Here is a 12,778-nt window from a genome sequence, read left to right on the forward strand (position 1 = left end):
ATAAGATGCATTCATACTAATCAATGTCACAAAACAGCGCCAAAAGTATTAAAGATCTCCGGCGCCCCCTGTTAACACGAGCCGAACATAAAGTATATATTTTTTAAAGTCTATGGCAAATTGTGAATTAACGTGACTAATACGTTTTTGATAAAACGTTCAATTTGCACTATTCCCGTTATTTTACATAATGCAGCATTCAGATTTATCAGTATGACGTTTTTTGTCACCTTTAGGAACCATGGGCACAGTGCACTTGTACACTACTGAAACCACAATAACAAACATTTCTTTATTCTCTTCTAGTTGCATCATTAAAAAAGGGGCATTTTAATTTTAAAGACAGAATTACTGATCGTTATGTTTGGGTTACAAGATATAGCACACCACCAATGTTATGGACAGATGGAGCATATGCAGTGTTTCAGTTTAGTGTTTGGATCACATTTAAGAATTAGGCCTTGCAAGTTTCTTACAGTACAAGTGATTTTCAATACCTTTATTAAAATCATATTGCGACACAGACCAGAACACAGAGCACACAACAGAAATAAATACCATCATGATGGCGCTCGTCAAACAGGCTTATTGCAGCTGGCTTCAGAATGATGTCATCGAGGGGGGGGGGGGGGGGGGAGATGGATGCCATGGCATCAGACAGAGCCACTACCCGCAGCTGGGATTAGTGTGCTAAAAACTCTGCCTGCTGTTGACTTAAGTGCATTTCCTGAAACATTCCACCTGCACTGATAACACACGCAAGACAGCAACTCATTCTCAAGCGGCCAGCTCCCAAACTTGGGAGGCTTAATGCCGTTTCAGTCAAGGTCCATCTCCGGCTTGTTTTCTGTTTCCGAGGTGGCGTTGCCCGTGTTTTCGCTCGTTCCCTTGTCGGTGCTTTCTTCTTGGGCCTTCTCCTGTCCGTTCACAGGCCCGTTCTGCTCAGCTGGCGTGTCCTCTTTGGGCAGCTCCACCTTTGGCTTGGGCTTGGTCACGGTAGGGTTACAGGCAGAGAATAGCTCCTGGAAATGTTCATATAGAATGGAACACAATGTAAGAAAACGAAAGAAAGAAAAACTGCTATTTTGGATCTTTGTAAATGAGACTGATGTTTATTGAAGGCAAGGCCTTCCGCTGCGAGTTCCGTATCCATCCGCCGCTGCACAGATCACATGATCATTTGTACAAATGCTTATGTATGATTGGAGATAGCCATGTCCTTTAATTGGTTGACAGAAAATGTATTTTTATTAGTTTTAAACTTAAAGGTGCAACAATGGACAACTAATCTATATTATATATATATATATTCTGATTATCTTTGAGGCCTTGTTTAAATTGAAAATCATTCATTCTCAGAATTTGAACTTCATTAGATTTCTGTAGTCCTCCATGAAAGCAGACTAATTATCTTTTAGTCTTCAAAATAAGACTAAAAAGAACAGAAAAGAATAAATAACATTTGCAAACATCTGCTTTTAACTTTGAAAAACAATGATCAACATTCTTGCCAATTTTCTTACGTTACAGACCAAATCAGGAATTTTGGTAGGTCTCATGTCTATATAGCCATAAAACAATATTCTGTGGGCCTTCAAAGACGGGTGAAAATCCTCGAAAATGGTTGGCACTCTGGTTTAGCCGCGCTACGAATGGTTAAAATATGTTAAAATAAAGGTTATTTGCAGCCACGATGGAATGTGTAACTGCCTATTTGTGTAGTTTTACTGGAGGTTATAAAAAAATGAATGTATTATTTCTCTCTAGCACTATGCAGCAATGATGCAGCAATGATGCAACTTCTCACCCTGGTTTTCGCTTGAATTTCTTTAACTCTGATAGAGGGATCCATCGTCAAGCTCTGTTTGCTTTGCTGGTTCATGGCACTGTTCATCCACATCATCGCTTCGGTGGCCAGCTTGTCCACTTTGGTGACGTCGGCCTCGTCGATGTGGTCGTACTGCTCCTCCTGCCAAACAGAGAAATTCAATATCAGATAAAAAATACTCCATAAAGTATTTTTTTTTTTTTGGTGTGACTGAGAGGTTTGTGGATACAGAAACGTCACCCAAGCTTTGAAAAGCTTACTTTCATTTTGCAAGCTTCAACAAATTTCATGTACTGCTGGATTTGTTTCCCCAACTCGTCAAACGCTTTCGGCCTCTCCTCAGCCTCTGTGTAGCGGTCCTGGATAGGCTGGCCCAGTTTCTGCAGAAAGCAACCATTTTAAGTCAGTCAAAATATTCATTTCAGCCGTTTGACACAGCAATACAAGGTTTTCTATAAAATGCAATTACCTTCAAGTCTGCCAGCCTGTCAATGTACATCTGCTTGGGTTGGTCCTCTCCGTCTTCATACAGCCAGTTCTCAGTATCCGCCAACTTTGATGAAAACGCTTCTCCTTCCTGAAAATAAAAATGATAGCATTAGGAACTCCTCGTCTCATTCATGCTCTCCAAGTGGTCCGGAGTGCCAACTCACAGCTTCGCCCACAAATTTCTCCAGCATGCCGTGCAGTTTGTCCCTCATTTCGTACACGTACTCTTCCACGTAATTCTTGGCATCGTTCCTCTCCTTCTCCAGTTTGTCCTGCATGATCATCTTACCCTGAGGGGAGATTACTTCGAGTCAATAAATGAGATTCGGATTGTTCTGGTAATGTGTGCATGTGGTGGTGGTGAGTACGTACCTCATTTTCAACAAAAAGATTCAGCATGTCATCTGCTAGCTGCCACTGTGGGCTGTTTTCAATGGGAAGATCCAAGACTTTGGTTTTGACTTTGGGCTTTTTCGCTTGAGGGGGCTGGTCAGACTTCTTTTCGCCTTTGCCCTCTTCTGTGGTAGTCTAAGGGGGGGGAGTTAGCACCTTTTAAAAAACATACTTCACAACAGGCATTAAATATAGCAAGGCTTAGTGTAGGACTGAACAATGAATTTAATTTCAATGTAATAAAATGGCAATTTTTAAAATCGCAAAGGCTGCAATTTGGGAAAAACACCCGCGATATTTCAGTCAGTTGACTATTTTATATAGCCAGTATATCGTCGCTGTCCTGTGAAAAACACGGTCCAATTTTGGATCTTTAAAAGATGTTCACGTTAATGCAATGTCTGTAACATGGAAACACTATTCCTGGAAAAACGGACACGTGTTTTTCACAGGACAGCGACGATGTGTATTTTATGTACTTGCATAGCTTCTACATAAGTTCAGTCCTTAAGAAGTGTTCAAATATCACTATTGTTGACATTTGTAATTCACCCGCCTGTGCTGAAAAACATTTTCAATTCACCTCCATCTCCTCATTCTCTCGTGGCGTCTTCTCTTCTTGTTCTTTCTGACCCTCTCCCTCATCCTGCTCCTCCTGGTCAGTTTGCATCTTGTTCTGCAAAGCGGAATTTTTTTTTTTTTTTTAACGCCTCAAGCACTAATCCGGTAGCAGCTCATAATGGCGGTTTAGTTCACAGATGATGGCAACATTTATTACCTCCCCGTCTTTTTCATTGATCTGCTCCGTTTCCATGGGCTCCTCCGTCTCGTCCGACTTGATCACCTCGACCAGGGAAGCGCTGGACACGCTGAAGATTCCGTGGATGTTCACTCGGACTTTGACTTTCACCTTGGAGCTCTCACCGGAAGCCTGCGGGACAACTTTCTTTATCAGAAACTGACCTGTTTGGAAGAAAATGGACGGGGAAGAATTAGGAACCAATATCACACAAACATTATAACACCAATCGTTGTGCTTGCATTTGATTATCCTGATGGGATCGTTGCCTAACTCATTAAATATTTCCTGGGACACATTTTTAGCAAGTTAGAGAAGCTTTGGTAAGAAGAACATAAGAAAAGCAAAATATAGATTAGTAAGACTCTTACAGCCTCCATTATATTGTTTTGATATCACAATGACTAACTTCATTTGACATTTTCAAGATAGTTCGTGTCAAGTTTTATAATGGCAGCAGTTTCACCGTGGCATGGACTACGTCCAGTATTTCAAATGGGAAAAATTGTTAGTATGAACAAAGCCGAGGTCCACAAGCAACCTTCCCAGAACAGATTGCGTTTGAGCTTTGAGGCTTCACTCTCGTTGCTTACCGATGGTCGGGTCAGGGTAGGGCAGCGCATTAGGATTGGAGTAGTACGCCTCCAGAGAGAAAGGCTCTTTGCGGTAGAACGTCAAGACTTTGGAAAAAGGTGCTGGGTGGTTGACGGGAAACACTTCACAATCACTACAAAATAAAAAGGTGTCAAATCATCAATGCTGCATTTCAAAACGAGGAGTAGAGAGTAGAAAAATGGAGCAGGAATGATTTACTTTACCTGACACCTTCCTCAGCGGCAGAATGCCACTTCAAGGAGATGGGATATGGAACAGCGTCTGTGATGGAGAATTCACGCACTTTGAAGGCAGGTGACAGGATTGCGCACTGTGGAAAGGGAGCGATGTCATCACTTTGCAATGGAGGCAAAGGCATCACTTTCACATTGGGTAAAAACTGCTTTGGTTCTTAGAACCTTGGTTTGCATGTTAGCTCCTCCCTTCAGAGGTCACATCGAGGAGTGACAAATGGTTATTAGAAATATTACATATCACAACAGAACCTCTCTATGCTTCACATGGAAACAAATTTAAGTATGATCAACCGTCTCTACATATCAAGTATTGGAACGGCAAGATCAATTCCTTGTTTTTGTTGTATATCGACATTTCCATTTCAGATCAAAAGATGAACATGAACAAAGTGCAGAATTCCAGCTTTTATTTCTTGGTATTTACATCTAAATGTGTTGAGCACCTTTTGTTTGAAGCCACCCACTTTTCCAAGTGAGAAAAATGATCGGACTGTGTGACTGATGGGTGTTTCTAGTTCCTCAGGTGTTGGCTTTTACATTGATTGCTAAAAGGGGAAGTCGACCCCCCCAAATTTTTTTTTCAAGAATATGTTCTATGTATGCCCACTGGTTGAAACACGGCATTCTAGTGAAGCAGCAAAATCCACCTGTTTTTAGCCATCTGTGGGGGCGGCCATTTTGTCACTTCTGTCGACTGAATGACATCACAGATGCTCAAGACACAGACAACGACCAATCATGGCTCAGATTCAGAAAACAGGCGAGCCGTGATTGTTCACCTGAGCCCTGTGATGTCATTTTCAGTCGACAGAAGTGACAAAATGGCCGGCCCCAGAGATGGCTAAAAACGGGTGGATTAAATCTTATTCTACAAACACAATATTTATCAGAATGCCTTGTTACAACCATTACAACCTTGTTCCCCTTTAAACATGAGATAGTGCTTGTTTGGGAATTTGGGTTTCACCTGTGAAAACTGCATTTCGTCACTGTCATGTGAAAAACACTTATCCCCATTTTTTTTCATTTTCTTATTTTTACATGAATCATTTTATCAGCGTTACAGACATCACATTAAAGTGAAATTTAAAATATTTCCAAAATTGGAGATAAGTGTTTATCACAGGACAGCGACGTTTTGCTGTACAGCAAACAAGAAAACAGAAGCAAAACCATTTTGAAGCTGAGAGAAGAGGGGGAAAACGATCGCAGCTAACAACAACAAAACAAAGGACTTCGTGAGTGGGAAAAGTTAGACTGGCCAAGTCAAGTCACCAGATTTAACCCCATAGAGCTTGCATTTCACCTCAGACAACATTTCTAGTCAAGCTTCTGCCACATACTCAGGCTGAAGATGAGAAAATGTGTCAGTCAACAAAAGGGAGGAGGTGTAATGTACCTGCAAAGCAGCTCCTCTGGCCACCGCTTCGTCGGCATTCAGAGTGGTGTTCAATTCCTTCCCGAAGAATTTGCTGATCCTCTCTTTGACGGCGGGGATCCTGGAAGCCCCGCCCACAATCTCTACCGCATAGACGTCGTCCTTTTTAAGTTCTTAGAGGGCACGGAGATAAGTGTCAGGATTGGAGAGTTGCACTTGTATCATGAATACAAAGCATTAAACGGCGTGTTGCTCACTGGATTGTTCCAGCAGACTCTGCAGGGGAGGCTCCACTTTGGCCAAAAAGTCAGCGCTCATCTCTTCGAACTGACCCCTTGTACATAGAGAAAAGGCGACAAGTGAGATGACTATTGACTTGATGAGGGGGGAAAAAGAAATAATCTTGGGCCAACCTGTTGAGCTTTCCCGTCACGTCTATCTCATTCATGAAGCACTCGATGTTCAGCGGCAGGTCGGACGAGTTGGCGCTCATGAGCTTTTTCAGCTTCTCACACTCCATGTAGAGCCTGACCAGAGCCCGGGGCTTGGACTTCACATCCAGCTTGTACTTCTTGGCAAATTCCTCACAGAAATGCTTGACTAATACCTCATCAAAATCCTTGCCTCCCAGCTCGGGATCACAGGCTGTGGCAAGAACCTGGGAGACGGAGGGGGAAGAATAAGTTGAGGCAAAGCCTGACGGAGCTCGTATAGCGCTGATTTATTATCATTTTTTTTTTTTTGACAATTCCCAACCTTGAGTTTGCCCTTGTTGAAAGCGCACACTGATGTCTGGTACCCAGAATGGCCCAGGTCCACAAACACCACATTCCTGGCCTTCTCTTCTGGAGCAGGTAAATCCTGCTTATAGATCCCATACGCCAGAGCGACTATAGAAGAACAGTTGTTACATAATTAATATTATTGACAGAAAAAAAAAAAAAAAAAAAAAGCCTGGAATCATCTGTGTGTAATTCATGTACTGGAAGAAAACGTGCCATGGCAGGACGAGCATGGGTGTGACGGATGAAATGAAGGCTGGCAGAATACCAATACTTATTGCTACTTTGCTTGTAGTGTGTAAGTATCAACTGGCCCATGTGTAAAATAATCACAAGTTACATTTCGCACAAATACTGTGCGTTCTGATGTTAGTAACACAAAATGCGTACTGCTTATACAGTACAATTTATTTGCCTCAAGTGGTCACAATAATCTTGACCATGACAAAGAGTTTTCATAATTTACAAGGAGGTAATATGGATCTCCTCGAAGACGAGTGCCGGTATCCTAGCAACAAAAATATCTAGAGAATTCCTGAAAAAGAGGTCAAGGCTGCTCTCAGAAATAAGGAAGCTCGTGCGAGAGTTCTCATTTTGTGTTTGACAGTAAACGGCTGAAAGTGCATCCACGACTGTGGCGCTCCTTTTTCGCTCGTAGCACAAAGCAAAGCAAAAAAAAAAAAAGACCAAGCGACAGCTCACGACTTGAACAACTCTCATACAGTACGTTTAGGTACTACAGGCTAGGGGTGCGGCTATCAAATATATTTTGCGTTGATCCTTCCAACGATTAACTCATGGATTCATCGGATCAAAATTTGATTTTTGCATTTTTGAACAACCAGACCAATACAAAATACGCAGGTATCATTTTTACCCGCTTGAGGATGGCCATTTTAACGTTCCACACTGTAGTATCTGTGGCTTTGAATATATGTGGCTCTAAAAGGCGTGGCCCTGTGAGTGATGTGCAACATTCAACGAGAGTGTAGTTGGCTGGTGTTTGCCCCGGTTAGCTGGTCTGCACATTGAGTCACTGGGTCTCAGTTGTAGAGGCAAATGAAAGTGCAGTCTCTCTATGCTCGACCACCGGTGCGGGCAATGCATTCTAGCTAAAGTGGCAAACATTAACTCACCAGTGGTGTCTGTCGACGTTCTGTTCTGGATTGTTAGTTCTGATTTGCACATTGGACACTCGCCTTGTTTTAAGTGTGACAAGTTCCCAAATTGTGGACATTGTCCGTCTTTCCTCCTATCTTGCAACCTTCGTGCAACTTATTTCCACATGGAGTGGTGCACGGGTATGAAGTAACATTAGTCCGTATGAACAAAAGATCATTGCAAAGCTTCGAAGTAGAGATTTTTGTAATCGAATTATTCAATTAATACTTTCAGGCACTAAATTGGAATTGGGCACTTACAACATCAGTGTAAATTCAGCCAGAGTATCCTTGTAAAGGAGCCATCGAGGATGCTGACTGGGCTACTTAACCCACAGTACATAAAGAACATTCACAAAAAAAAGTGGCACGCACCTGCAGTCGTTTCATTCATGAGCCTCAGGCAGTTGAGTCCTGCGATCTGGGCAGCATCAACCACTGATCGCCTCTCAGAGTCAGTGAAGTAGCAGGGAACCTGGGAAACACCAGGAATGTTTTTTCTTGCATGTTTTTAGAAATTCTATTTAACCTTCACAAATGGATTAACAAATTTGCCATGGAGGTTTTTGTTGTTAAAATAGGAGCCAATTCCCTGAAAAGGAGGAAAATCTCACAGAAGACTTCTTCACACTGTACTTTGTTTTCTTGGCAGTTGCTGCGGGGCAGAGAGCAAGGATGACAGCACCCCGGTACAAGCCCGGCCACATTTGCAAGTGCTTGCGTCGCAGCCAACCAGGAAGCGACAGGGAAGCTTTTCCCACTGGTTGGTCTACTGCTGTAAACACTCTGAAATCACTCAGCCAGCTATCCTCCTATTGGACGCGGCTTCTGAAATCACCCCGACGGCGTTGATACCTACCCAATCGCGCTGTATACAATGAATGGCTTCGTCGAAAAAATCTTTACAAAAGTATTTCAACTCAAACTGGCTGCTTCGCGATGGTGTGTGTGAAGGTTGAGATTTTTCCATGAGTTGTACTGATTTGATACTTACAGAGACAACACAGTCAGCAACGGGCTTCTTCAGCGCACTTTCTGCGGTCTCCTTCAGCTTGGTGAGAAGCATGGCAGTGACCTGTTCAATGCTGAACACTTTCTCCTCCTCCATATACATGACCTATAGGGGTAGCCAATTGAACACTACTGAATCAAATTCTCATATAGCAAATATTTGTTAGATCGCTGCAGTACAAAATTGGTACGGCCATCGGGGGCCTTTATAAACTTGAAATGGACTCCAGTGGGAAAAAGGCTCCAAACCACTGACTTAAAAGAACAGTGCCTATGTAAGTGGCACCGGCACAGATCTTGAATCCATGTTCTGAGCATGTTGTTGAAAGTTATCTTTAAGGCTTAGCAACTTTAGAAAACAAATTACATCTTCAATTTCAATCTTTACATTTTAGTTCAGTAATGTTTGGTAACACTGATAAAATAAATATCTTACCTTGGTTATCAGTCAATATATTAAACGTACATAAACATCAGTAATAAGATTCTTTGATGAGCACAACGGTAGCTGACTTCTATTGTGCTAACCGCTATTTAGCCTTGGGCTACTGTTACAAACTCAATGCTGGTTGAGCACAAGCACCGGTAAAGTGAATTGTCAACTACTCACTACTAAGTGTAACAGTCTCATTTTTATTTCCGGTTGTCTTTGCAGCCAGTCAGCTCTGCTGTCAGAATAACAAACCAACAGATGAGCCAGACATGACACAGTACCATACATTGCCGAAACAGGTCAGGTAAATTATCTTTTTACATTGTCATATACAAACAAACCTACATAGTCCACTCCGTCCTGTTTCATACAATCGGCCGGGACGATTATCGGGGCCGCTATTTGGCATTTTGGCGATTATTGGCATCTGCCTTTTTTTTATTTTATTTTAAGGCCGATAAATTAAAATTTGCTTTATTCTTGCTTGCTGCAGCGTGCTTTTCTCTCTGTGTTTGCTGCACGACTTGCCCTGCCTGCACAGGCAGATTGGCCCGCCCAAAGCACCAACTGAATGGTTCCTTCAGATGAAAAAATATGAATCCCGATTATTTTGGTAATAATTGAAATCACGATAACTCAAACGATTATTTATTTTTTGGTACAAAACAAGAAAATGTTTAAATGTACAAAAATATACAAGGACAAAATACTTTTTTAAAAACACTGTGTTAACTATGTAATTTCCTTTTGGACCAACCAAAATTTATCAAATTAGTTATTATAAAATAAAAAAGGTGTATACATTCAAGTATGATTTCCTTGTGTAAATAAGCAATGGATATAAATGCATAGTAATAATGGTTTTTATGATTATGCCAATTGTGTAATCGTGGAGTGTAATAATTGTAATTGAAATTAAATTTCAATTAATTGCACAGCCGTACATTGAGTTGTGCACTATGCTGACATGGGTTTCTCACTTTCTCACAGTTTAGCATGATGACACCGGGGAGGTCAACTTCGTCATGGCAGCAAGTCTTTATCTACATGCTTTTTTTTTTTTTTTTTGCACAAGTGGACTACTGCATTTTCTAGACCTTGAAAAAACAAACAGAAGAACTAACTTCAAAGGAAATGCCTCACTATGCGCTTACCTTGATTCCAGTAGTCCCAGTGGGCATTTGTGCAACATCGTAGACCAGACTGGATTTGAGGCGCTGCACAAATGGATCCGAGAACGCCCGACCATGAACTCTCTTGAAGCCTTGCACCGTGTTCTTGCAATTTGTGACAACCTGTTCAACCACAAAGATTCTAATGTCAACAAATGGTTAAAGTGAGTGAACACATTTTGCAACTGTTTGATACCACCACTACCACCCATGCCACATTCTAAGCATGCTCATTATCAAAACCCTCCATAAACAATGCTGTAATCACTAATCAAGACCATAAGTACCATGCCCAATAAAATCATACCTGGCTTTTTGCAGCTGCACCAATTGATCGATTCCGTGGTCCAAAAGAAACGCATGCTCTATGAATAGAGAAGACAAATCCGTTTCGTCCTCCTTTTTGTACATTTTGTTGCTACAATGAACCTGTCACAATCAATAAGCATTCACGTGATGAATTTCAATGTGTTTAGCGAAGTGTTGTTGAACTATATCAGTGTAATAGCGTCTCATTGGGGATTAGGAGGCGAACAAAGTACAATCAATTGATCAAGCTGTTTTGACAGCTAGTGCACGACGGCCTCCTCCAAATCACGCGCTTTTCAGTGCCCACGGGCATTAAAAAAAGCCCTGGGTTGTTCTATAGTAGATCCTCTAACAATGACGCAGTAGTTCCTGGTGAATGTAAATTAAAATAAAATAATGTTTAATGCAGAGAAAAAAACAGGGACGTCTTTTAATCACGACAGTCACGGTCGCTAGCATTAGCCGTAGCACTCACATGCTGTTTCCTGTTGTGAAATTCGTTAGCATGCTACCTCGCCAAGTTAGCATCGTTAGCTTCACACAAGAAGATGATCACGGGTGAATTTGCGAACATTCTCGACTCGTTATTAGACGCAGACGACACAAAAGTAAAGCCATCGCTCATACTTACGGTGTGCATCGGTCGCTATATTCATTGGCGACAGTTTCGATCCCACCGGCTCGGGCTACTGCTACATAGCAGTTCAAATAGCCCACGTCGAATCCTACAACTGACATCTTAAAACTAGCTAACGGAGCAATGTAGTGTAGAGAGGATACACCGGGAATTGTAGCAGTACAGTTCCGTGTGAAATGAGGACCGATCAGCTACAGGGTTAGGATTTCACTCAGCGGTCGTCGTTGGTGCACCCTTGTTCTTGTTCCATGAAGCTGAGCACAGCAGCATGCGGTACACCGGCAGATGAAGCGAGAGGCTTCAGGAATTTTCTATCCGTTTCGACAGCCAATAGTGTGCGAGGACGGGATAGGAAGCGACTGCGACACCTACAGGCCCTATAGAGTAGCGTAAGGAAGCAGCCTTTACGTCATGTACATACAGACCCTCCAAACGTTCCTTTGCTCTTTATGGGAGCAAATCTGTGCCATCGGAGTTTGAATTTGAATTTCTAACACAGATTTTTTTTTTTACCATAAAAAATTCCAAACACAGATTTTTTTCAGTACGGTATTGAAATTCAACGTGTAAAAAAAATCGAGTTTCATTTGGAAAATCAGTTCAGTTTACTGAATGAGTTTTCAATTATTGTCAGTCGTTATCATAAAAAAGTTACAAAGTGATATTTTTCACTGTTGTAATGCATTTACAAATTCATGATTTGCAACATGTTGCAAGATAATAGCATTTTTGGATGGATACAATTTTTCTCCTAATGCCATGAAAACTGACACAAATGCCTCTTCGTGACTTCTCTTTTTGGTTCTTTAACTAATGGTCCTTCTGGATCACTCAAGCTGTTTTTACTCTCAATGCCACAGGAGGAGCCTCATTATGCTGCAATACACCAGAAGGATCTGTAATCTGAAGTCCCAGGATATTTTTGCATTCACACAGTAGCAAAGAGCAAAATAGGTGGTTATTTCTGAGAAACGTAGGAATATGTAAAGATGTCAGAAAAATTGCACGCCTTTTCAGTTAATATGAATGTGTAAAGACATGTAATAGGTTTGATTAGTTAGGATCGTAATGGGCAGCAAAATGTATTTTGCCAATACACTAGACATCTGTCTGTCAACTAGAAAAATGTTCCACTCGCAGACCATCTTTACGTCAAACTGCACACGGGCTCGAGTGCCATAGCTCACCTTTTTTCCAGGTTTGGTCACTTTAAAGTCAATTTTAGTTGACAGCGGGGGGCAGTGCTGCATAAATTGTCAACTTTCTCAGATGGCTGAAATCATGTTAATTATTTTTGCTTGATTTGTATTTCGTGAGCGCAATATTACGTAATTAGAATACCATGTTTAGACTTAGTGCGGACACATAGAACATGGTACAACTAAAATTTTTGACCCGACTTCCACTTTAATTAAGATGCAAGTCCTAAACTTTTTATGCATCAAAAACAATGAATAGAAGTATTACTATACCTGCCAATACTGTACTGTACATGAACTCATGAAAAAAAGGCACAATAAATACAGTCCGAACAGA

The 12,778-nt window shown here is 41.5% G+C and overlaps 1 protein-coding gene across 1 annotated transcript; it reads right to left on the reverse strand.

Moving 5' to 3' along the window:
- Positions 1-484: 484 nt before the first annotated feature.
- hspa4b (heat shock protein family A (Hsp70) member 4b) lies at positions 485-11,569 on the reverse strand. Its single transcript, XM_086020778.1, has 19 exons — positions 11,237-11,569; positions 10,604-10,661; positions 10,279-10,419; positions 8,675-8,797; positions 8,056-8,155; positions 6,495-6,628; positions 6,152-6,396; positions 5,996-6,072; positions 5,760-5,911; positions 4,328-4,434; positions 4,103-4,236; positions 3,489-3,673; positions 3,294-3,386; positions 2,690-2,845; positions 2,482-2,607; positions 2,298-2,405; positions 2,089-2,208; positions 1,808-1,969; positions 485-1,022 (listed from the first exon to the last, which is right to left on the reverse strand). The coding sequence occupies exons 1-19, from the start codon at positions 11,341-11,343 to the stop codon at positions 819-821; spliced, it is 2,532 nt and encodes an 843-aa protein (XP_085876904.1). The 5' UTR covers positions 11,344-11,569; the 3' UTR covers positions 485-818.
- Between the last annotated feature and the right edge of the window lie 1,209 nt (positions 11,570-12,778).

The sequence above is a fragment of the Filicampus tigris genome, chromosome 2 (genome assembly GCF_054856515.1).
Source record: "Filicampus tigris isolate MCC_2025a chromosome 2, RoL_Ftig_1.0, whole genome shotgun sequence".
In the NCBI taxonomy this organism is placed as follows: Eukaryota; Metazoa; Chordata; class Actinopteri; order Syngnathiformes; family Syngnathidae; genus Filicampus; species Filicampus tigris.

Excerpts from the sequence above, each read along its gene's own strand:
- hspa4b (XM_086020778.1), bottom strand. The coding sequence starts at position 11,343 with ATGTCAGTTGTAGGATTCGACGTGGGCTATTTGAACTGCTATGTAGCA. Across the intron at positions 8,798-10,278 it reads CTGGGACTACTGGAATCAAG|GTCATGTATATGGAGGAGGA; the intron begins GTAAGCGCATAG and ends CTACCCCTATAG. Across the intron at positions 3,674-4,102 it reads CTACCCTGACCCGACCATCG|GTCAGTTTCTGATAAAGAAA; the intron begins GTAAGCAACGAG and ends TCTTCCAAACAG.